The sequence below is a fragment of the Canis lupus genome, chromosome 9, assembly GCF_011100685.1.
Source record: "Canis lupus familiaris isolate Mischka breed German Shepherd chromosome 9, alternate assembly UU_Cfam_GSD_1.0, whole genome shotgun sequence".
NCBI classification, from domain to species: Eukaryota; Metazoa; Chordata; class Mammalia; order Carnivora; family Canidae; genus Canis; species Canis lupus.
Window position 1 is genome coordinate 6,383,829 of NC_049230.1, and position 24,638 is coordinate 6,408,466.

At 54.0% G+C, this 24,638-nt stretch overlaps 2 protein-coding genes across 2 annotated transcripts; both read right to left on the reverse strand.

Moving 5' to 3' along the window:
• Positions 1 to 525: 525 nt before the first annotated feature.
• On the reverse strand, positions 526 to 13,626 carry OTOP3 (otopetrin 3). The gene is made up of 7 exons (XM_038546644.1): positions 13,408 to 13,626; positions 8,014 to 8,430; positions 7,788 to 7,924; positions 7,121 to 7,179; positions 6,727 to 6,845; positions 2,529 to 3,343; positions 526 to 1,196 (listed from the first exon to the last, which is right to left on the reverse strand). The coding sequence occupies exons 1-7, from the start codon at positions 13,424 to 13,426 to the stop codon at positions 1,026 to 1,028; spliced, it is 1,737 nt and encodes a 578-aa protein (XP_038402572.1). The 5' UTR covers positions 13,427 to 13,626; the 3' UTR covers positions 526 to 1,025.
• Positions 13,627 to 14,360: 734 nt separating this feature from the next.
• On the reverse strand, positions 14,361 to 24,224 carry OTOP2 (otopetrin 2). The gene is made up of 7 exons (XM_038546085.1): positions 24,007 to 24,224; positions 23,392 to 23,733; positions 22,539 to 22,675; positions 21,114 to 21,172; positions 20,314 to 20,447; positions 17,194 to 18,152; positions 14,361 to 15,339 (listed from the first exon to the last, which is right to left on the reverse strand). Exons 2-7 carry the CDS (start codon positions 23,702 to 23,704, stop codon positions 15,169 to 15,171), a joined length of 1,773 nt encoding a protein of 590 aa, XP_038402013.1. The 5' UTR covers positions 23,705 to 23,733; positions 24,007 to 24,224; the 3' UTR covers positions 14,361 to 15,168.
• Between the last annotated feature and the right edge of the window lie 414 nt (positions 24,225 to 24,638).

Below are 24,638 nucleotides of genomic sequence, written 5' to 3' on the forward strand. Positions count from 1 at the left end.
CAGCTTCTGGGGAGGGCTCTGCTGGCCCCTGGAAGCCACCAAAACAGCACTAGGGGGTCCCTGGGGCTCTGGCCCTGTGCTTGCTGGTGCAGCTCCACAGGGAGGGGCAGCAAAGCCTGGGCTACCCTCCCTGTGCTCCCCGTGGGGCCTCACCCAGGGCACAGCCCACTGTTTGCACTGGGCTCAGAGAGATGGATGGGCTGTCAGTGCCTGCCCTTTCCACCCGATGGCTCAGAGGATACAGCAGGCATGGGGATCAAACAGCCAGAGGCTGCAGTCCCTGGGGTAAGCTGGCTGCAGAAAGTCACCCGGGGCTCTGTTCCAGAGAGAAGCCTGCTAGCGAGGGGCAGGGGCATGTGAGAGCCGCAGCCCCCTCCTCACCTCCTCCCATGAATCAGACAAGAGATTAGATCCCTTCTGGCTCAAAAACAGACTGTCCCAGCCCCGAGAGGGAGAATGGTCCTTTCCCACCATACGTGGAGTGGCAGCTCTGTCCCCGAGAACAAATGTCACGAAGCCTGAATGTAATCGATCAAACAAACAGGGTTTATGGCAGCAGGAGAGAGCTGTTGAACCCTGCCTGGTAGCTAATTAATGAGCTCATTAGGAGACAGGGGACGTGGGGAGGGAGGGCCAGGGCTGCCTTCCAGGCTGGAAGCTTCTTCTGGGATGTTCTGGCCTGAGTTCAGACCAAGTTTCCTTCCCACAGAAGGAGGCAGACCCCTGAGGCACCCCTCCTTGACCCAGGCTTCCTGGGGTGTACCCTGGGGTGTCCTGATTGTGATGGTGAGCAGGGGCAGGCATGTGCCCATCTTGGGCATGGGGTTCAGAAGCTCAGTGTCCAGGCCCAGCCCTCCGTCTTGGGCTGCAGACCTTGCCCCCCACGTGGGGGCATGAGGATCTGGGGAGGGGGAGGCTGTGCAGAACCCAGTCCGGTCTAGGCCCCCCTGCTCAGAGGTTCTGGGCTACCTTCTCCCCAGCCATGGCCCTTTGAAGTTCTTCTGGGGCTTGGTCCATGGGCAGCCTCAGGCCTCCAAATAGAGCTCCACCAGCCCCCCCACGGAATGCATGCGGTAGAAGACCCCCAGAGGCAGGCCAAAGTTGACAATGGTGAACCAGGTCCGGTAGCCATAGAAGTCCTTTTCCAGCCCGTTCTCAAACTCCGGGTGTATGCCAAATGCAGGCATCATCCACAGCTGGGGGGGGGGGTAGGTGGAGAGGAGGGGGTTGAGTGGGGGGGCTCTCCCTGCCCCAGGGTGCTCTGTTGGGGGGGCAGGGCCCAAAGCACACCCTGTACCCTAACATCCCATCCGCCCTGGGCTTTCAAAGCCAGCCGATGCTCCCTTACATGCCCCAACCCATACCACAACCACCTCCCCGGCTTGCCAGCCAGAAGTCTCGGTGGATCACGAGGCCACGCAGCCACCAGCTACGCCCCGACCTGCTCTGTCAAACTGGGCTCCCTGTGCCCTGACCTCAGCCACCTTCTTCCCTTCTGGCTCTATTCTTCTGCCAGTCTTGACTCTCTCACTGGGCCCTGTCTTTTGTCCAAATTCTGTCCCTTTCTCCAGGCCCAGATTAAACTTTCCTGAGCCTTCTTTAGCCCCTCCGGCCCACACTTCCTTCTCTGAGCTCCTACTGTCCTTTCAGGCCGGGTGACAACGTGTGGTCAGCCTATCTGAGGTGTTTCGAGCGCAGAACACCTGGAACACGGTGTTCAACATGCCCTCGAATCACCCTGGTTGTCCCGGCCCTGCCACCGCCGCCCTAAGCCTCAGTTTCCCCATCTGTCACATAGGGGCAATGATGGTGCCTGATGGCGCCTGCTGCACGGGGTTAGCGTTTTGATTCAGCGAGTTGCAGAGCCACAGCACTGACAGGCGGACGTGGGACTTGAGCTGCCAGACACATTAACTGCTTCCACTCTATAGAGTTTTTAGAAAACCAGACACTTTGTGATCTCTTCCTTTGACCAAATACAGTGGATGATCAACAATTTGGTAATTCTGGGGCAGCACCAGTGGCTCAGCAGTTTAGCGTTGCCTTCGGCCCAGGGAGTGATCCCGGAGACCCGGGATCGAGTCCCACGTCGGGCTCCCTTCATGGAGCCTGCTTTTCCCTCTGCCTGTGTCTCTGCCTCTCTCTCTCTCTCTCTCTCTCTCTCTCTCTCTCTCTCTGTGTGTGTGTGTGTGTGTCCCTCATTAATAAATAAAATCTTAAAAAAAAAAAAAAAAAAAAGGTAATTCCCTAACTGGTTCCCCGGCATCTCTCTAACTAGAGAGTGAACTTCCTGACGGTGAACATCTCACATTTGTGAAGAGCACTTAACCACATGGCTGGCACATTCACTCATGCCAGGCACCTTGCAGGGCGCTGGGGGCACGGCCGACAAGCAGCATGGAGCTAGTTGGCAGGAGGCATGTGTCCTTGACAATAAAAGGGACAGGCCCACCGCCCTTGGGATAGTCAGTGCTCAGTGAACACACCTGGCCAGTTCCGCCCCCCACGCTCCCGGGCTGTCCACTCACCGTGATGTTGCAGAGGATGAGGAAGAGCGAGATCTCCTTGAGTGCCCGCCGCTTCCAGTTGAGGTGGCTGTAGGAGTGGATGTAGGCCAGCGAGGCCCGCCGCAGGTCCTGGCCCAGCTCCAGCAGGGAGTCGCGGCGGGGTGGCTCAGCCTCCCGCTTCTCGGCCAGGGCCTCGGGAGCCGACTCCCAGAGCGGGCGCCGGTGCAGGCCCTCGATGATGAAGAGGTTCTGGACGATGTGCTGCAGGATAAGCAGCAGCGAGTAGGCCAGGATGAGGCGGTTGAGCAGCTCATGGGGATGGGTGGCCACGATGGCCACGATGGAGAAGTAGGCGATGCCCATCTGGCCCAGCGCTGCGCCCATGAGCAGCACCACGTCCAGGCTGCGGGTGGGGTTCTTGAGCGTGTCCAGCTCTCGCTCCTCCAGCCCGTGGATGACCGTGCCCGCCAGGCATGCCAGGCTCATGGTGGGCAGCACAGCTATGTAGAAGGCATAGTAGAGGGTGAAGTACTGGCACGCAATGGCAGGGCCACTTGCTTGGATCTGGAAGAGCACGAAGACGCACACGCCTGCCACCAGTGCCATCAGGCCCAGCAGTGGCCCAAAGATGACCCCGTGCAGGTGGAAGGGAGGGGTGCCACGGTGGGCACCTGGGTGGGGTGCCAGGCGGCGGCCCACGTTCTTCCACATGACAAAGAGCACAGCACAGCAGATGAGGTAGTACTCGGTGCTGAAGGGGTAGAGCATCAGGTAGCCCTTCTGGAAGACCTCGCACACCGTGGCATTGAGACACAGGCAGGTGTTGGTGTCATTGCCTGGGGGGGAGGGGGAGAGACAGTTGCACAGGGGGGCCTTGCCTGGAGTAGACCAGCTGCACAAATCAATTCCATACCCCTGGAGTCTGCCAGAGGTGGAAGGGACCCAGCCACCCATTTTACAGACATGGAAACTGAGACCCAAAGGTAGAAATCAGAAATCATAGGATGGTCATTTCTTCACAAAGGGATTCCAGATTCAGGTGCCAAGCTTTCTTTTCTTTTTCTTTCTTTCTTTCTTTCTTTCTTTCTTTCTTTCTTTCTTTCTTTCTTTCTTTCTTTCTTTCTTTCTTTCTTCTTTCTTCAAGATTTTATTTATTTATTCATGAGAGACACAGAGTGAGAGGCAGAGACACAGGCAGAGGGAGAAGCGGGCTCCCTGAGAGGGAGCCTGATGTGGGACTCAATCCCAGGACCCCAGGATCATGACCTGAGCCGAAGGCAGATGCTCAACCACTAAGCCACTCAGGTGCCTCTCTTTCTTTCTTTTTAATAAGATTTTATTTATTTAGTTGACAGAGAGAGAGAGAGAGAGAGAGAGAGAGCACAAATAGGCAGAGTGGCAGGCAGAGGGAGAGAGAGAAGCAGGTGCCCTGCCAAGGAGAGAGCCCCACTTGGGGTTTGATCCCAGGACCCCAGGACCAAGACCCAAGCTGAAGGCAGATGCTTAACTGACTGATGCTTAACTTAACTGACCCAGATGCCCCAGTGCCAACCTTGCTTGCTTGCTTGCTTTTTAAAAAGATTTTATTTATTTATTCATGAGAGACACAGAGTGAGGGACAGAGAGGACAGAGAGGGGCAGAGGGAGAAGCAGGCTCCCTCCCTCCTGACGAGGGACTCCATCCCTGAACCCAGGGATCACGCCCTGAGCTGAAGGCAGATGCTCAACCACTGAGCCACCCAGGTGCCCCAATGCCAAGCTTTCTTAAAGCATTCAGCACATGGTATCTTTGGGGCCATATGTCACTCTACGGATTACTGGTTGGGCACAAGGGGAAATCTACAACTTTATAACAGGAGGATCTGGCTGCTGTACCTGAATGCTGCCCAGCACTCACTCTGGGGAAATCAGACATCTTGCCTTGCCATGAGGTGCCCTGCAAAGCACACAGCACTCCCTGTGAAACACTGGTGCCCAGAGTGTTTAACCCAAATCGAATCAAGACTTTGGTTCGTACTTCCAGTTTGCAGGTGAAGCAGGAAAGAGGAGAACAAGTCAAATGCCACCACTAGGAAGCAGCCTGACAAACCTCAATGCCATTAGGAAAACAGAGACTTAAGAGATGCAACAAACAAATGCATTGTGTGTTTGAACACACTATTGTAGAGGACATTTCATAGGCTGGTTGGAGAAAACTGAATCTAGATCATATATCTATAGTCGAATACAGATGGATGAAGATAGAGGATAGAGATGATATTGAGGAATTCTGTTAGAAATTATAATAGCATTGAGGTAGTGTAGGGAAATATACTTGTTTTAAAGGGATGCATGGGGGATCCCTGGGTGGCTCAGCAGTTTAGTGCCTGCCTTCGGCCCAGGGTGTGATCATGGGATCCCAGGATTGAGTCCCACATCAGGCTCCCTGCATGGAGCCTGCTTTTCCCTATGCCTATGTCTCTACCTCTGTGTGTGTGTGTGTCTCTCATAAATAAATAAATAAATAAATAAATAAATAAATAAATAAATAAATCTAAATTAAAAAATAAAAGGATGCATGGGAGGGATGTCTGGGTGGCTCAGTGGCTGAGTGTCTGCCTTTGGCTCAGGTCATGATCTCAGGGTCCTGGAATCGAGTCCCGCATCAGGCTCCCCGTGGAGAGCCTGCGGCTCCCTCTGCCTATGTCTCTGCCTCTCTCTGTGTCTCTCATGAATAAATAAATAAAATCTTAAAGAAAAATAAAATAAAGGGATGCATGGGGTGCCTGGGTGGCTCAATTGGTTTAAGCATCCAACTCTTGGTTTTGGCTCTGGTCATGATCTCAGTCAAGGGCTCGAGCCCCCCATTGGGCTCTGCACTTAGCATGGAGTCTGCTTGTGACTCTCTTTCCTCTCCTTCTGTCCCTCCCCCTCTGCTTTCTCTCTCTCTCAAATAAATTTTTATTTTTATTTTTTAAAAGATTTTATCTCTTTATTCATGAGAGACACACACAGAGAGAGAGAGAGAGAGAAGCAGAGACACAGGCAGAGGGAGAAGCAGGCTCCACACAGGAAGCCTGACGTGGGACTCAATTCCAGGTCTCCAGGATCAGGCCCTGGGCTGAAGGCGGCGCTAAACCACTGAGCCACCCCGGGCTGCCCTCAAATAAATTTTTAAAAAAGATTTTATTTATTTATTCATGAGAGACACAGACAGAAGCAGAGACACAGGCAGAGGGAGAAGCAGGCTCCCTGTGGGGAGCCTGATGCAGGACTCGATCCCAGGACCCTGGGATCACAACCTGAGCTGAAGGCAGACGCTCATCCACTGAGCCACCCAGGTGCCCCTCTCTCAAATAAATTAATTAATCTTTTTCAAAAAAAATAAAGAGATGCACGCTAAAATGTTTTGAGATGAAATGCTATGATCTCCATAATATAACTCAGCAAAAAAAATGGAAATAAATACTGCGAAATGTTAATAATTATTATATCTAGGTGATGAATATATGCCGTTCTTTCACTCATCTGTATGTTCGAATTTTTTTAATAATAAAAAATCTGTGATGTCATTTGCCAAAAATTCTTTTCGCACAGCTCTTCTGAAAAACGTATCTGAGTGTAAAGAATGTCCACAGTACACAGGCGGGTCGTGACTTTTGCGGTGGGTGTGTGAATGCGTGAATGTGCTGGGAAGGTGTGGCTGCACACAGGTCAGGATGGTGATGCCACCTGCGGGGGGTGCTTTATACATACAGGGGTGGCTGAGTCCCACATGTAGGGTTGTGGGATATAGCCTCTAAGGGCAGACTGTGCAGGTAGGGGATTGGGCACTTGGAACTATCTGAGGAGTTCTTTATGCCCAGACATCTTCTATCCCTCCTGCTATGTCCAGGTATCTGCAGTTGTGTTAGGAAGACACTCCTTTCAGTCCTGAAGCCTTTTTAGATTCTTGCAAGTAAAAATGCAAATACTAGGGGTGCGGTGCATACCTGGACTTATCAGTGGATAGCCGAGCCAGGATTAGTGGCTACCTTGCTGACAGTGAGGCAGGTGCCTGGAGCAGGGCTGTAGGGTGCTAACACCGGATGGGGCAGGCACAGAATGAGGGCAGGATGTGTACCATTGTTTAGTCATGATCTGGCCTCCAGAGTTTGCTCCTACTCTGGGAGGGAGTGTAACGTGTGTGTGCGTGTGTGTGTGTATACTTTTGGGGCTGGGGGATCATGTCTCCTCGTACCTGAGAAGTTTTCCATGAGGGTGTTGAGCTCAGCCTTGATCTTGTGGTGCATGGAGTCGTTGGTGACATCCAGAACCCACAGCAGCAGGTCTGTGGCCAGGGTCAGCATTAGGCCACACCTGGAGGAGGTGCCATACTTTGCCCACACAGCCTGGCTGGCTCCCCAGGTCCCCACCCTCATCATCACTGCCTTTGGGGTGACCACTCTTTCCCAAAGCCAGATCCCATCTGGTATGAGGACTTCAGGGGAGGCAGCCCTAGGAGCCACCTGGGACCCCTTCCCAGATTAACCCGCAGCCCCAGGGACACTCTATCAAAGGAAGCTATGGGAATGGCCACCAGCAGGGGACAGGGACCCCCAGGCATCAGAGGGAGAAAAGGTGCCCCGTCTTACCTAGTGAAATTGGTCTGGACCTGAACACAGTCCTTACAATGTTTCCAGAGCACCCAGGTCTGAAAGAGATGGGGCCTTGAGGCCAGGGGCTGGGGGTAGTGGTGGTGGGACCACGGGGTGGGTGCCCTTATTGTTTGTGTGTATTTACAGTGACAGTGAGGAAGTCTGGATTGGAATCCTGGCTCTGCAGTTTCCTTGCTGCATCATCTTGGGCCAGTGGCAAAATATTTCAGTGCCTCAGTCTTGTCGGCTCTAAAATGAGGCTAAAATGCCCACCTCTTGGGAAATGCCTACTTATTTATTAGAAAGGATGATGCCTAGCTCAATGCCCAGCATGGGACAGGGACTCCAGTGTGAGGGATGATCATGACTAAGAGTAGCTCTGTATACGTGGGGCAGGAGGTGGGTGGTGCAGATTTAGTTAGAGGCACGTATGCCCGGGCAGATTTATTTATAGGTGTCTGCATTTCATGACATGTCAGGTGTGCTGATGCAGGTACATGTAGGTGTGTGTAGATATGGGTACATGGAAGCAGGCATTAGTGGTGAGGGGGCTGTGATATGTGTGTATGTACCCTGGGCCCCGTATGTAGTTGCCTGTGTGGCTGTTTCTCGGCATAGGTAGGGTGTGTGTGCCCTTGCCATGGGGATGGGAGTGGCCTGTCACCTGGACACCGATGAAGATCATCTCGATGACAGGGAAGATGAGTTCCAGCTGCGACTTGCAATGGATGTGGCTCACGTCATAGCCCACTCGGAAGATATTGAGGCAGATGGTGCAGCTGCCGAAGAGCACCAGGGAGCCTGGCCGGGCCAGGTGGCTGTTGGCACCTCCCCTGGACCTGGCTCTCCCTCCCCACCCCTCTCCATCCAACCAGAGCCCCAACACTCACCCCGCACCCAAATGGGTCCCGCATGAGGGTCATGGTAGAGCACAGCATGTGGGTGGCGGGTGGTGCAGGTGGCATAGTAGAGGAGCCAGAGGAGGGACAGGACCTTGAGTGCAGCCAGCAGGATCCACACATCGCCCAGGGTGATGGCCACGTTGTTGAAGATCATGCTGCAGATGAAGGCTCCACCCAGGAACACCACATTGAGGGCCAGGAGCCCTGAGAAGAGCTGCCCTGCCTTCTGGGCCTGCCTGTCCCTCCGCAGCAGCAGTGAGAAATGCCGCACCAGCCAGGACTTCTGGTGGGGCGAGGCAGGAGCTCCAGTTTTCTCGGCCCCCACATCCACTTGGTTCTCCCCGGCCGGGGCTGCTCCAGTCTCCTGTGCTTCTGGGGAGGCTGTGGATGGAGCCTGAGAAGGGGCTGGGGAGAAAGGGTCCTGATGGGCTGCCAGGCTGTCTTGGCATCAATTCCACCCCTGCTCCTAACTGCTCCTAACCTAGGGCAAGCTTTGCAACCTCCCTGGTCGGACATTGGAAATAACGGCAGCTGCCCTATCTACTTTACAGGACCCGAGGAGGTTCAAACAGACCAGGGGTTATGGAAATTCTTCGTGCTTCAAAAACCCATAGGGATTATTTTGATTGGCTTGAGGAATACCTCTCTCCCAACCCCTAGGAGGGCTATCCCCCACTTTCTGCCCCCGTGCCTGATCCCAAGATGGAAAATAACGCCTGTCAAGGGATTCAGGGGCATTTGCAGCATGTCTGGCCACGGGACAATTTCCAGGGCTGTGACTTTTCACCACTAGAAGGCAGCTTGTGTTCTGCGGACTTGAAGGAGGAATTTCATTCCTGAAGGCAGGGAGAGCAAGTAAGTGTCCTCTCTTGTTCTGACTCTAGTTAGTTGGGTGATGGTTGCCTAGCATGCTCTGTTGAGAAGGATCCTGAGGCTGAGTGTGGGCTTGGTGGGAAAGAATGCTGTGATTTAAAATAATACTCTATTATGGGTACATATAAAACTACTCCTTTTAAAAGGTCTAGGAGACACCCACCAGATTCACAATAGGAGTTTCTTCTGGGGAAGGAAGGAGGGCACTAGGGTTGAGAATGGTTTAATGCTCCAGTTTTGCTTTTTTAAAGATTTCATTTATTCATGAGAGACACAGAGAGAAGCAGAGACACAGGCAGAGGGAGAAGCAGGTTCCCTGTGGGGAGCCCGATGCGGAACTTGATCCCAGGATCCCAGGATCCCAGGATCATGACCTGAGTTGAAGGCAGACGCTCAACCACTTAACCACCCAGGCACCCCAATGCTCTAGTTTCTAAAAGCACATTACTTGTGTGATTAAAATTGTTTTTAAAGTGTGTTAAGGTGTAGGGGGAAAAGTTCTGTGATTGATTTGCAATGTCTGCCGTGACCATGGGACAGGTTGGGATCAGCATGCATGCTATGCCCCAGACTTGGACAGAAATTACTTCCATGTGCACCATCCCCCCCACCCCCGACTCCTGGATGACCTATGAATGCCCAGCACAACATGGGGAATACCATCCTTGACTTCTCTTTCTCTGGATGTCTCCTGCTACTTTCTCACCTTCCTCAAGCTTTCACTCAGGCTGCCTCTCTGTCACCCTTCTCTGGGACCAAGATATTGAGTCACCCCATACCTGTAGCTCAGGGCCCCAGCCTGGAGTCCTGCATTCTCTCTGTGGGCCCTTTGGGTGTCCATTCCATATGGGGCTGAATCTAACTAGAGAGTGGGGATGTCCTGGTGCTTCAGGGCACTGTCCTTGTGGGAGGCTTCTCAGTTGACCCGGGAGGCTCCCTCGCCATCACCGCCACCTCTGGTGCTCTCCCTTGGTGCTGCCAGTGCCCTCACATCTTTGGTGCTCTGGGCCCAGGGTTCCAAATGCAATCCATCCTCATCCTCCAGGCTGCAGGAGGCCTGTACTATCAGTGAGTGGTGTCTTCATCCCTACCTCTTCCAGGAGGTAGCCAGGTACCCTCCTTGTCTCTCCCCTTCACTCCCAACATCTCAGGTCCAAGCCTGTCCAGTCTAGCCCATAAGTATCCCTTAGATTTTTCTGGACCACAACCTCTACCTTAGTCCAGGGCCCCTTCCTCTCTCTCCTGGACCGGTCTCCCTACCCACTGTGCCTCTCCCCTAGTGCGAGTCCAACAAAGGCAACAAAATTGCTGAGGTGAAATAAGTCACTCAGAGAAAGACAAATACCACAAGATTTCACTCATATGTGGAGTTTAAGAAAAAAAAAAAGAACAAACAAGAAAAAAGGAGACATGAAACATCAGACTCTTCAAGGTAGAAAACAAACTGGTGGTTACAGAAGGGAGGTGGGTGGGGGGTGGAGAAGTAGGTGATGGGGATTTTGAGTACAGTTGAGGAGCACTGGCAAATGTATAGAACTATATTGTGCATCTGAAACTATATAACATTATATGTTAATTATACCTGGATTAAAAAATAAATTAAAAAAGCAAACATTTGCCCTCAGTATAAAGTCCAAACTACCTCGCATGGCCTGTACAGACTTTCAAAACAAAACCGAGCAGTGCATGTTTAGTACGGGTTTGGAGGCTAGCTTCCGTTGCTTCTTGGTCTGGCCTTGACTTACTAAGAGCACTTACCAAGAGCACTTGACTTACCAAGTGCACTCTAGCACTGTCCTCAGACCCCATTCCCTGCTGTGGGATGTGTCCTCCTGCTACAGCTTCCAGAATGTGCCGGCATTTGCTCACCTCCCTGTCTACCCACAGCCAACCATTTGCCCCTGCCATTCAGCTGAGTGCAGCTTAGAGCAGAACCCCACTCTCTAAGAGGCCTTCCCTGAACCCCACGCCAAGGCTGCACTAGGTGCCCCCACTGCACCCTGTGCTTGTTGCTGGAACATCACCTATCATGCTTGCTCCACTTTAACTCACTGTGCTTTGCTCTGTCTCTGTCTCTGGACTCTGAGCTTCAGGAGCTTCAGCCTTTTTCTCTCTGTAACCACCAAAAGACCCTCACCACATCTGGCTTTAAAATACAGCCTCTCCAGCCCCCACACTCCCATGTGAACTTGCTCAATATTTATACCTTCTGTGGTTCTCTTATGGTAAATAGAATCATAAAACTCAGACCTCTCTTAAGGATCTACAAATGATTTTGCCCCCCTTTCCCAGTCCTCTCTCCATCTTTGTTCTAGCTTTGCCCCCTCTCTGTCCAGCTCCCTTCCCACACTCGGGCACCTGCCCCCGTGTTGATCCAGGCCCAGCCAGAGAGTCCAGGGCTCCACATTTCTTGTGTGGCTTCCCGTCCCCACCCTTCACTCCTGGAGCCTGCTGTCCCTCTGCCTTGCCTGTTCTCTCCCTGCCCAAGTATCTATTGAGAGCGGGTGTGTCCTGCCTGGTGAGGTACATTGGGCATGGCTGGCTCCCCTCAAGGCCAGGAACTCCTCCTCTAGGGCAGAGGCCAGGTCCTGCTTAACTGGGACCCTCCAAAGCTCACACAGGCAAGATGCTTTTGCTGACGGACTCTGCCATTTTCTGGGGGGAAATTTCAGCACCAAAGCCATGGACAGAGACCCTTCCCATTAAGTGCTTTCCATCCTGGCCCAGCCCAGGAGACTTTATTTATTTATTTTTTAATTTTATTTATTCATGATAAGCACACAGTGAGAGAGAGAGAGGCAGAGACACAGGCAGAGGGAGAAGCAGGCTCCATGCACTGGGAGCCCGACGTGGGATTCGATCCCAGATCTCCGGGATCGTGCCCTGGGCCAAAGGCAGGCGCCAAACCGCTGCGCCACCCAGGGATCCCCCCAGGAGACTTTAGAGATGATCTTTATCATCCTCCCAGGTTCCCTTGCCCAAATTGAGCAAGCATAAGGCTCATAGGGACACCTCCCTGCTCCTTTTCTCCCAACCCTGACTGCTCCTTTTCAGTCATCCCCAGAATCTCCCTGGTCCTCCCAGGGCAGTACAGCCTAAAGAGCTCAGATTCAGGGGGCACCCTGGGTGGCTCAGTCAGTTAAGCATCTCCCTTTGGCTCAGGTTATGATCCCAGGGTCCTGGGATCAAGAGAGTCCTGTGTGGGGCTTCCTGTTTCTCCCTCTCTCTCTGCTCTCCCACTCCCGCCACTCATATGTTCTCTTTCTGCTTTCTCTCAAATAAACAAATAAATAATCTTAAAATGAAAAGAGCCCAGGTTCTGGCAGTTAATACATCTGTGATCTTGGATAATCTACTTAGACTCTCTGTGCCTCAGTTTCCTCATATGCAAAACGGATGTACAACTACGGAATAGTGCCTGGTACACAGAAGATGCTCAGTAAAGATTTCTCAACGAATAAACAAAGGGCTTAACGCATAATACCTACCTCAAAGGGGTTTTGTCAAAATTAAATGATTTAATGCACGTAAATGCATGTAGAGCTGTGGTTGGCATACAAAAAACTCTGTGTTAGCTATTTGTGCATTTCCTTCCAGTTCTGCTGAGGTCCTCGAGAGGCTGGAAGGATCAGGATTACTGGTGAATTTCAGGGGCGGTTTTTGATTGGACTTTGAGGGGACACTGGAGGACTAGGTTCCAGGTCCTCTCTCTCCAGGGTCCTTCCCTCTCCTCACCACCCCCAATCCAACCCTCCAACTTTCGCTAGAGGGAGCCCTGAAAGTGGCGAATTTTGTTGGGGGGGGGGGGCGGGGGAGGGAGGGTGTTGGGGTGGGAAGCGGGGAAGAGGGTGGGGGAACACCCAGGAGGAATCCGCCGCCCTCTGGCACTTCCCTTGGCCAGTCCAAGAGAGGGCCCAGACACCAAACTGGTTTGTGTGTCCCGATCAGAGAGATGATGAAAGCAGCACAGTCGTTGGGGCGCGGCGCCTGGTGAGGAGCGCAGGGCCAGCTCCGGAGGAGGTTGCTGAGCACAGGGTGGAAGCTTGGCGATTTCTCTACGAGTCACTTGAGGGGCTTCGGGGCCTGCAGCAGCCGCTACACATATGCCTCAGACCGGGCGTCCGGGCAGCCCCAACCCCACACCCCTTCCAAGGCATCCGGGTGTTTGCTTCTTTCTGGCCTGGCACCCACCTTTTGGCTGTGCGCACCCAGACCGGCTGGGGTGAGGCGCGCCCTGCTGACCTTTTGTGTGCCCTCCATCCGCGGAAAGGAGGTGGTACGTGGAGCTAGAGTTGGGGTGGAGGGCAGAGTGGGGCTGGTTCTGGGGTGGCCAGGAGTTGGCCTCCAACGAATCATCCCGCACTCCCTTCCTTATCCCTGTAGCGCCTAGTCCTTGAACCCCGGATCTGGGGCGGAGTAGGTGTGAATGTCGAGGGTGGGCCTGCCAGGAATGCCCCACCAGCAGTCGAAGGGCGCTCCAGGGCCCTGCGGGGCCGCGGGGAGCCTTACCTGAGGCCTGGGCGGGCATCGCGGCCGGCCGACCAGCAACTGCGAGCTGCGCAGATCGTTGGGCCAGGTCAGGCCCCTGCGCCCGCACCGACACCCCTGACGCCCTCCGCTCGCGGGACCGCGCAGCCTCTGCTCCCGGCTCCTCGGCCCATCGATTTTTCTGTTGACTTTGGGGATCTCATTAATCCTCCGTTAATTACCCGGCCAGGGGCTCCAGCCCGGAAGGTGCAGCCAATAGCGAGGCGGGCGGGCGGGGCCGGAGGCGGTGCAGGCCGGCGGCCTCAGGGTCAGAGGACCCGCGGAGGCCCGCCCCGGGGGTGGGGGTGGGGGTGGGGAGGGTGGGGTGCAGAGTCTTTAGGCCCCAGCATCGCCTTGCAGGTTCAGGCTACACTTTCCTTTGGCGGCCGATCAGGGAACAGACCGGACCCCCTCCCAGGTGTGGTGTCGCCTTTTCCTGTACCCCACCCAGCACCCGGGAGGGGTGTGGTCACGCAGCAACCTCGCCACTGCACTGTCTCCCTAAATCCAACGTGACCTTGGTGCGGAGGAGACCTCATTCTGACCGGACAGGGGGCGGAGGAGGAGGAGGGAAGTCGCCCCCTCTGGCCCTCCTGACATCCCCGCAGCAGCCTCTGAGACCTGCCCACCTCATTCCACCTCTCCCACCCTAGCCCGCACCCCAGTCCCCACTCTAGCCGGTCCCCCCCTTCACCTGACTGTGGCTGGCCACTGATTCTTCCTCCGCTTCTAGCTGGCAGGGCCTCCTCTTCAGTCTCTGCCTGTCTTTCTCAGGTTCTGTGTCTGCTAAGTTCATCTCATTCATGCCTTTCGGGGATTCGAAGCCCTAGAGCTTCGCCTCAGCCACCCCCAGGGAGTGGGGGTGGTGGGTAAGGGAAGGACCCATGTAGTAAGGTTCTGTGTCCCCCAACACCTCTTACACTAGAACAGCCCTGTTTATGTTATAAACTTGGGTTCTTGAAATATTTTATTTAAGGAAGAAGAAGTTCTGCTGTTGGAAAATTATAATCCTTAGTAGAAAGGCTCTGGCTCTCTTTAGCTCTGTGACCTTGGGCAAGTCACTTTACCTCTCTGGGCCTCAGTTTCCTTTGTAAAATGGTAGCTGGACTAGGTCCATCTATCTTAACCTTTCACGCTTTGTGGAACACATAAACAAATGTATTTGTCATTTGAGGATAAGGGGAAGAGGAAGATGGCAGCCCGTGTACTCTGTCCAGCCCCTCCCAGACACCCAGGTGCTGACAGGTCTATAACCAGTCTGTAACTCAGATTTGGCTCACTCACTGAAAAGCTGGAGACCTGAAAATCTCCAGGGTTCCTTCCAGCTCTGACTTCCAAGAGTCTCTCCTAGATCGTCTCAGATGGGGTGGCTGAGACAAGAAGTGGGGGATGGAGGGGCAAACCAAAGGCAGTTCCAGCTCCAGGCCACAGGGCTGGGGTCAGGGGTGGCACCAGAGCTGCGGACACTTCCGGATCTTGCCTGGTCCTGGATATTATAGGGAGAGGTCTCCCCTCCCTGGTCACTCCAAGTTCCAGGATTATACTGGGGTGGGTGGGTATGTCCTGATTGTGATTTAAAAACTCATCCTGGAAAAATAACTTTTGTGAAAATTCTACCCTGGGGCCCGTGGGGAATGGGTGCTAATGTGGCACAGTGACTGCCAGCCTGGGGTTCTTTCCTGGGGGGGTCTCTGAGTGGGCACATGAACCGAGCCCCACCCCTATATGTCTCTGTGAGGGCCTTCAGGACAAGACATAGACCTCCAGCAGGCTGGAGACAGCGTGCATACGGTAGAAGATGCCGAAGGGCAGGCAGATGTTGACGATGGCTGCCCAGAGTGAGTAGCCATAGAAGTCCACCTCCACAGTGTTGCTGAAGTGAGGGCGGGCTCCAAAGGCAGGCATGATCCACAGCTGTGGGGAGAGAGGGGAGCATCAGGACCTGGCCCCTGCTGGCCACTTGTAGGTTATTTCTGTGGACTTTGCTGAGAGGTGATAGGAAGGGGGTGCCAGCCCTCCAGTTTGTTGGACAGCAAGGGCTGAGGGGTCGTGAGTGGGGAACCTCAGCATCTTGGGCAGGGCCTGGCACTCACTAAGGAGTTCAGAATAGGTGCCCAACTGAACTTTCCCACCCCCAGGCTGGGGCTCCCCCTGTGATCCCATCTCCTACCCTGTCATTATGGCTCATTTGTCAGATAGGGAGGAAGGGAAAGTAGATGATGAGAGAATTGGGTACAAATGGCTAAACCAGCAGCTCTCTCCTGGAGAGATGTGTGCACAGTGGTGGTAGAAATAGACAGGCCCAGGCAGCGGTGTCAGGATCCAGCCAGAAGTGTACCCCACCACCACCCTCAAAAGCTCTGTTCTCCAGGTCTGTTCCTTTCCGAGATCGGGGAGGATGTTAATGCTGGAATCCTGCTTCATCTCTGGCTGGAGCTCAGACAGTTCAGGCATAGGGTATAAGGCAAAGAACAATGGCTTCTGGACCAGCCCCACTTCCCCAACCCCAGTGAACTATGTGTCCTTGGGCACACACAGCTCCTTTCTGAGCCTGTTTCTGTCCTATAAAATAGAATTGGAGAGGATGCTCCTAGAGTTGACCCAGGAACAGGTACCTGGAGCGAAACCAGCCTCCCAGGAGGTAGCTCCCAGCCTGCAGGCATGCCCCCCCACCCCCAGGGGAAGGTGAGGGCAGGGCCAGGCTGATGTGGGCTTCCAGGCTAGCCCAAGATATAAAGAGGTTTTGAGCCTTATTGCTTCTGCTGGAGGGTCAGAAACTGGTGATCGTCCCTGCCCCCCTGTTTTATTAACAGATTACCGGTCGGTTGGGCAGTATTTACAGTGGGGACACACTACAAGTGCACTCAAGTCAGGGTTGTTGGTGTATTTTATGTTGTGTGCACTGGGGTGGAATCACTCTGGAGATGTGCTCTCCATCGGGATAGACCCGCATTAAGCGTGTTTGTTCGTATATTAGGGATATTTTCCTGTTGGAGACTATAGCTAAAAGGGCTATTTTTATATTTTTATATTGAGTTAAACTTCAGTAGAGCTGTGTTCTTTATTTGGGATGCACTCACATGGGCACAATGTTTGCATATTAGAAATTTCTCCCCTGGGGATTTTATCTACACTGGAGCATTTCTCTATTGGGATGTAGCCACATGAGGGGTATTCTTTTACTGGGGTGTGTGTCTTCAGGGAGTGTTTCTGCCCTGGGGTGAAGGCGTTAGTGCTGGGGTTTCTCTTAGTAAGCGGTTCTGCCGAATTAGCAGGGAGGGGGCGCTGTTGTGAATGCCCCCCTTCCAGGCCAGCCCTCCACCGCACTCTGCTGAGAGTGCTCACACTTATGTTGGTCTCTGCTACTTCCTGATGCTGCTCCAATTATTCTGAGAAGCAAGCTGGTCACAAGTTCCCAGGAGCAGTCACACCTTCCATGGAGGGGTGAGGGCACCCACCCTCCACATCACTTCACAGCTCCCTGCCACCTCCGCCCAGCCCCCAGGTCAGCATTCCCCAGGAGCCCTCCAGTTCCATCTGCAGCCTAGATGCCAGAAGGCTGGGATTTCATTCTCTCTCTGTGCCCTGAGATGCTGTTTGCCCAGGGGCTACATCTGACTCTTTCTGAACCTGCTTCTCTCCTAGAGAGCTGTAGGATTCTCAAGTGGGCTGGGGACAAGACAGAGAAGGCCAAGAACATCCTTCTTTGGCCTTATCTTCCCCCTCAGCCTCTCCCCATCTCTCCTCTTCCACCCCCCAGTTACTCACGATGACATTGCAGAGCAGAAGAAACAGAGACATGTCCTTCAGGCACCGGCGTCTCCAGTGGCTCCTGGGGGCCAAGATGATGGCCACTGCTTCCTGAGGTCCCCCTGGGTTGGTGCCAACCAGTCTGGGCGTGGGTGGGCAGGCAGGCAAGGTGTGGAGGGCATCAATGTTGGCAAAGGTAAGGCCATGGCTGGTGCCAACCAGCCTGGGAGTGGGTGGGCAGGCCGGCAAGGTGTGGAGGGCATCCGCGTTGGCAAAGGTAAGGCCATGGCAGGACTCCTTGGGGGTGGTATCATGAGATTCAGCCCCGGGTGGTCCCCGATGGAGGCTCTCGATGATGAACACATTCTGGAAGGTGTGCTGGGCAATCATGAGCAGAGCATGGGCTAGGTTGAGCCCCCCCAGTAGGTCCCTGGGTGTGCCCACAACCACAGCCACAATAGAGTAGTAGGAGATAGCGTACTGGCCCAGGGCGGCACCCATCAGCAGCGCCACATCCAGGGTTCGAGTGGGGTTCTTATGGTGATCCATGGCCCGGCGATCAAAACGGTAGATGACTGAGCCACTCAGGCTGACCAAGGTCATGAGCCCCAGACAGATGATGTTGAAGCTGTAGTAGATGACCAGGGCCTGCTCGGGGCGGCTCCCCTCCCCACTCACTTGGACCTCGTAGATGATGAAGACAGCCAGCCCCACCACGAAGAGCATCAGGCCCAGGATCGGGCCAGCAAAAAAGGTCTCCCGGAAGAGGCTGATCTGGGATGGGGTGTGGCCGTGGCCGTGGGTGGAGGAGGCCAGCAGTCTGCCCACATTCTTCCACATGACATAGAGCATGGTGGAGGCAAAAAGGCTGTACTCGATGTTGAAGGGATACAGGTAGAAGTAGCCCTGCTGGAAAATCTGGCAGATGGCCGTGTTGCAGGAACAGTCTCCTCCAACCGAGCTGCCCGCTCGCTCCGCTGTGGAGAGAGGGGCACAGAGTGGGACTGCCCTCCACCTTCCTGGAGGCACCCCATCTGAAGGACCTCACCTCTCAACTGTGACTTTTGTTAGGGTGGAATCACTGTCTGCTATGCTCACCACCGTATCCCGCAGTGCTCGCACAGGGCCCGGCTGGCTCACTCAATCCCCAGGGATTTACTGAGCACCCACTGTGCGCCAGAGACCGGGGCACATCAGTAAACAGTAGTCAGTGCTCAATAAACAAAAGCCTGAACCGCACATTCTGGCCGCTTCATCCCATTCCGTTCCTTCAGGCAGACATTTCCAATCCTTCCCAACCAGTAACCATCCCTGGATCCCCAAAATAGGTGAGGTTCTGGTCTCGATAGATGGTGGTCCTCCTGGGAACCCTGGAAATTCCAGCTTCCTCGCAGCTCTCCCCAGCATCTGACTCAGCCCAGAAGGTGAGCTGCTTGGCCCACGTGTGACCTCCCGTCATTTTGGTTTGTGGCACACCTGTAGCAATCTTGTCCTGTGACCCGAGTGCACTTTATAGAATGTCTTGGATCTTGGCAAACATCTCTTTTGATCCCCAGAACTATTCCCACTGGTTTTGCAGATGTGGAAACTGAGGCTCACTGACGTAAAGTGGCTTGTAATGGCAGAGCTATTGACCTGGCTCCCAACCCCAGGGCAAGTACCTTCCCAGTATCCCATATTAAATTGGCCACCACTCTGGGTTGTTTTTTTGGTTTTGTTTTGTTTGAGAGAGAGAGAGAGCGAGAGCAGAGACAGCATATGTATATGCAGAGGGAGCAGCAGAGGGAGAGAGAGAGAGAGAGAGAATCTCAAGCAGGCTCCATGCCCAGCCAGCACAGAGCCCAACTTGGGGCTTGATCTCATGACCCTGAAATCATGACCTGAGCCAAAATTAAGAGTTGGGGGCAGCCTGGGTGGCGCAGCAGTTTAGCACCACCTTCAGCCCAGGGTGTGATCCTGGAGACCCAGGATCGAGTCCCACGTCTGGCTCCTTGCATGGAGCCTGCTTCTCCCTCTGCCTGTGTCTGTGCCTCTCTCTCTCTCTGTCTCTCATGAATAAATAAATAAAATCTTAAAAAAACAAAAACAAAATTAAGAGTTGGATGTTTAACTGACTGAGCCACCCAGGTGCCCCCTCCAGGTTGGTTTTTAACCATCATCAGGAGCCCTCTGTATGTGCAAGGTGACCCTTTATCAGTCCTGCTAGACTGATCCATTCTTGCCATTCCTGGACACTTCCACACTGAGTATGTGTGTGTCTTTGGACAAAATCCATATGTACATAATCATCTAGTCTGGACCTGGTTAGTGGGGTGGGGCGGGGGAGCTACCAAAGTCCAGAGAACTGGCCCAGGGAGCCTGTGGACTCTATTCTTCAGTGTAGCTCTGTGAATATTGCAAATTATTTCACCTTTTAGGCCTCAGTTTCTGTATCTGTAAAATGGAGATATTAATAGTACTCATTTTGGGACTCAGTTGGTTAAGCCTCAGACTCTTGATTTCGGCTCAGGTCATGATCTCAGGGTCATGAGATTGAGTCTTGTGCCAGGCTCTATGCTCAGTGCCGAGTCTGCTTAAGATTCTCTCTCTCCCTCTTCCTCTGCCCCTCCCCTGTCCCCACTCTTACACACACATTCTCTCTCTCTCTCTCTCTCTCTCTCTCTCACTGAAAAAGAAAAAAAAGTATCCATCTCATTGGGAAGTTGTGAGGGTTAAGTAAGTAGAGTGTTTAGGACACTCAGCACAGCACCTGACATACAGAGCTCAGAAAAGTGTCACTATTATCATTGTGATTATTATTTCTACCTTCTCCTTCCCAGACTCTGTCCCATGCTTCCACCATTGAGCCACTCTACCTGCTTCCCTTTCCTTCCCTCCACTTTGATCACCCTCGCCCTTTCATCCTGGAGCTCAAATCCCTTCTTTGGTGGGATGGAGTCCTGAACAGTGGGGCCAAGGCTACATCCTCTGGAAAGAGGATATGCCCCCTGGCACCCTCCTTCTGGTGTGACCTACTCTGTCTTCAGAGACAGAGTCTGGAGCAGGAGGCTCTCCTTTCTTGTGAGGGCAAGGGAGACAAGCACCCCGCCTAAGGCCTGGAAGTCCTGGGACCAGGTTTAATCTGAACTGGACACTCACGGTCAGGAGCGAGGCGAAGGTGGCTGGTGTTGCTGTGGGAACTATCATAGGAGTGGGTCTGGTGCACGGACTCGTCCACCACGGCTGCCATCCAGATGGCCAGGTTGGTGGTGAGGGTGAACATGAGACCACACCTGTTTGGGGAGAGGAAGCAAAGAGGCCAGTGAGTGTCTGGCCTATTGTGGGTCCCTGGGGAGATGGATAGCTGGGGAGCTATACTGGGAGATGATGTGGAGAGGCAAGAAAGCAGTCAGGCCCCCTGTGTAAGCAGAGAGGCTGAGTTTGGAAGGAACACTTAGTCTGGCCAGAATGCCACCCAAGAGAGGGCCAGGGGGGTGTCCAGGGGCTCAGGCCACTACTGCTCCCTCTCCTACAGGAAAGCACATATAGGGCAGCCTGGGTGGCTCAGTGGTTTAGTGCCTGCCTTCAGCCCAGGGTGTGATCCTGGAGACCCGGGATTGAGTCCCACGTTGGGCTCCCTGCATGGAGCCTGCTTCTCTCTCTGTGTCTCTGCCTCTCTCTCTCTCTGTGTCTCTCATGAATAAATAAATAAATAAATCTTAAAAAAAAAAAAGAAAGAAAGCACGTACAGTGCACTATATAACCCATCCCACCAAAACACATAGGTATGAGTGTGTCGGCACACACGTACACACAACACAGCATAGAGTGGTGGAATCAGGCTGACAGAGCCAAGGGGCCTTGGCTGAAACCCCACCCAGGGTACAGAAAGAAGCCCCAGGCTAGGTTGGAAAGCCCTCATTGCTCATGCTCCGTGGGCATGGATGTTGAGCACTCACCGGGTCAGATCCAGATGGACGTGAATACAGTCTTTAGCGGAGACCCAGAGAAAGTAAGTCTGTGTTGAGAGAGAGTGGGGGAGGTCATTCACTCTGCAGATGGGCCAGACTCTGGAGTGCCCATGTCCAAACCCCACAGTACATTCCTTCTACCTCAAGAGCCTTACCAACCTACCACATTTCTCTTAGCTTTACAAAATGAGTCAGGAGCTTTCTCTCTCCATGAAACAATTTGTATAAAATAGTTCTCTTCTTTCAGAGTTTGCAAAATGTTACGTGTAAACTCTTGATGCTTTTCTGTTGTGGTTGCTGTTCTTTTTTTTTCCCCCAGGTAGAAATTTGACTGTCTAGTTACTTATTCCTAGGAGTGAGGCCAGCCTGAGTCTTGTCCAAGGAAGAGAGAATCTCTGGTGGCTTCTCACCTCCCTTTGGCAATATCCCCTGCCCCATCCCCATCCTTTGTTGCCTTGCAACCTTCACCTGGTTGCCAACAAATCCTTGTCATGGTATTTGGTGATGTAAAGGGGTCTGTATTTTCATTTCACCTGAGTATTCTTCAAACCCGTAAAATGTAAAAAAAGTAAAGCTCTCATAAGTACCAAAGTCACGAATGTGTTGAATTATGGAAATCCACACATTGGGGGTGATGTTTCAGGAGAGGGAACCCTATGTGTGGTCATTCTGGTCATGGTGGAGGGCTGAGATCTGTTCTGGTTCCATGTAAGACCAGTCCTGCCTCAGCTCAATCAGAAGATCTTTCAGAGTGTTATGTTTGCAACAAATAAAAATAAATATACTTGAACTTGTTTGAAAAAAATCCCAGGTACAGGACACCCTATTTCCTGAACAAATATAGAACATATGGATAATAGCTGAAGCCTAACCAGCCATGCTCACAGCAGGACCCTGGGCTGAAAGTGATGCCTTCTACAGGCACTCAGGGAGGGCAAGCCAGGTTCTAGGAGGCATGGCAGCTGCCACAACTCAGACATCCTAGATGTTGATACTGGCACTGCTTTGGTCGAAATGAAATCACGGGACCCCTAAGTAGGAGCTCACATTTGGATATTAATTCATTACCAAGGGACAGCCCTGGTGGCGTAGCAGTTTAGCGCCGCCTGCAGCCTGGGTTTGTGATCCGGAGACCCAGGATCGAGTCCCACATTGGGCTTCCTGCATGGAGCCTGCTTCTCCCTCTGCCTGTGTCTCTGCCTCTCTCTTCGCTCTCTCTGAATGAATAAATAAATAAATCTTAAAAAAAAAATTCATTACCAAGTGCTTTCCGATTTATGGATTCAGGTGATCCATGCTACTGTCTTATCCCCATGTTACTTGATTGCTCAAGGTAGAAGAGTGGAGATCTCCTGACCTCATGTCAGGTGTTGGCTCCTTTCCACCACACTCAAGAACGCTCCTTCCACCCACCTGGACGATGACAAACACAGCTTGGGTGAGAGGATGCAGAATCTTGATGGCCGATTGGCACTCAAAGAAACTGGAGTAGTAGCCAGTCTTGAAGACATCCATGACAAGAGTGCAGATCCCAAACAGCACCAGCCCACCTGGGAACAAGGGGTGGAGGATGGGTCAGAGAGGATGGTTTATAGATCTGAGAATGGATGGCTAGATGGGTGGTTGGTTGGATGGTTGGTTGGATGGAGAGATGAATAAGATTGATGGGAGGATCAATGGATAGACGAATGGGGTGGTTGAGAGGATGGATAAATGGCTGGCTGGCTGGCTGGCTATATGAATGGATTGATGGATGGATGGACAGATGGGTGTATAGTTGGATGATGGATGGATGGATAGTGGATGGGTGAATGGATGGATTGAAAGATGAATGGGTGGGTGGAGAATGAGTATAGGACTGAGAGGGTGGATGGATGGACGGACATCCTATTGAGCCCCTATGTCTTTGGGGCGGCATAGATTGGCAGGAGAAGGGCCCTAGGTGGGTTCTTTCAGCTGCAGCGGTCATCTGTTCTGCTCTCCATCAAAGGCTCTCCCGTGACCATCCCTTTTCAATCTTTAGGAAAGGCAAAGAAGTCCTCCATCCCTCACTTCATTCTTCTCCCAAGACTGTTTCTCTTCCTCTTCTCTTTCAACTGCAGCCGGTCTCATCTTCAGCCACATCTGCCTCCCCCCACCCCCACCCCCACCCCCACCCCCAATTTCTCAGCTCCCTACCGTGAGGCGCACTCCACAGTTCCTCTGAGGGTCGCAGCCTCTGGCTCCTCGCCTGCCCCCCACTCCCCCCCACCACCTCCCCGGGCACCTCGGAGCCAGATGGGGCCGGCGTGCGCGTCCCGGTAGGGGACGGCGTCGGGGCAGCGCACGGTCCGGAAGAGGTAGAAGAGGATCCAGAGGGAGGCGAGCAGCATCATGGTGGTGAGCAGCGCGAACACGTCGGTGTCATACACCGCTACCTTGTTGAAGGCGCCGCCACTGACGAGCGTGCAGGCGAGCAGCAGCACGTTCACGGCCAGCAGCACGGACAGCAGGCGGCCGCCCTTCTTCCACACCTCGCGGGAGCCTGCCCGCGGCGCTGGCGGGCTCTCCTCGGGGCCCGGGGCCGAGTCCTCCGACATGGGGGCGACCGGGGGAGGTGGGAGGGTCACTGCGGGGAGGAGCGGACAGCACCAGGTCAACCCGAGCGCTCTCCTTCGGCCGTCTTGTCTTATCCATCCCTAGGTTTAGGGACGGAGAAGCTCCTCACCCCGAGGGTGGGGGCTGCGGTGGTGGAGGATGCGCTGGGGAGACGCAAGGGAGAAGCGGACCCTTGGGGCCTCTCCCTCGACGACGGAGCGCAGGAGAGGCGGCGGCAGCCCCGTCGGGCCCCGTCCCACGTCCCCGCTCCCCAGGCCGTGGGCCGTGTGGCCCGGGCACCCACCTGGCTGGTCCGGGAGCCCGCGCTGAGCCGGGGGTCAGGGGGCGGCGAGCGTCTCCTCTGCCCCACACCGGGCTGTACGGGCGCTTTATACTGGGGAGGGCAGGGTGATTTACAGCCGCGGGAGCTCAGCTCCATAAATCTCTCAGTCCCACTCACATGATCCATCTTTTCTCCGAGCTGAATTTAGGGAAGAGAGCGCGGGAGCCAGATAAGGTAAGATTTATATTTACCCGTGAAGAGGCGCCCCCTCCCCCGCCGTCCCGTCACCTCGGGCGCGGCCCCGCACTGCGGCACCCAGAGGGCACCCCGCCCCTGGCGCCCACCGCGCCCTCGCGCCCCGCGGTGCCCGCGGTCCCCGCCGTCCAGAGCCGCGAGCGCTGATGCTCAGCAGACCCCCAAGGGCCCGCAGGGACTCCGACGCCCTCCAGGCCCAGCGCACCCTCCACCTTTGTGCTCCTCTGGGACCCCAGTGCCCCTTTCCCCGACACCCTCCCAGGGGTCGAAGTTCCTCGTTCCCGATCCCTCCCCGCAGGGGGCTCCGCGGCGAAGGCGGGCTCCGGGAGCAAGCGCAGTCCTCCAGCGCCCCCTGCTGGAGCGCGGCCCCCCGACCCCGCGCGGCCGAGGCTCCTGGA

Coding starts and splice junctions, on each gene's coding strand:
- OTOP3 (XM_038546644.1), bottom strand. Junction 6,846..7,120: donor GTCCAGACCAATTTCACTAG/GTAAGACGGGGC, acceptor CACCTCCTCCAG/GTGTGGCCTAATGCTGACCC. Junction 3,344..6,726: donor CCTCATGGAAAACTTCTCAG/GTACGAGGAGAC, acceptor CCTCCCCCCCAG/GCAATGACACCAACACCTGC.
- OTOP2 (XM_038546085.1), bottom strand. CDS start 23,704: ATGTCGGAGGACTCGGCCCCGGGCCCCGAGGAGAGCCCGCCAGCGCCG. Junction 20,448..21,113: donor GTCCATCTGGATCTGACCCG/GTGAGTGCTCAA, acceptor CTCCCCAAACAG/GTGTGGTCTCATGTTCACCC. Junction 18,153..20,313: donor CCTTCGCCTCGCTCCTGACC/GTGAGTGTCCAG, acceptor CTCTCTCCACAG/CGGAGCGAGCGGGCAGCTCG.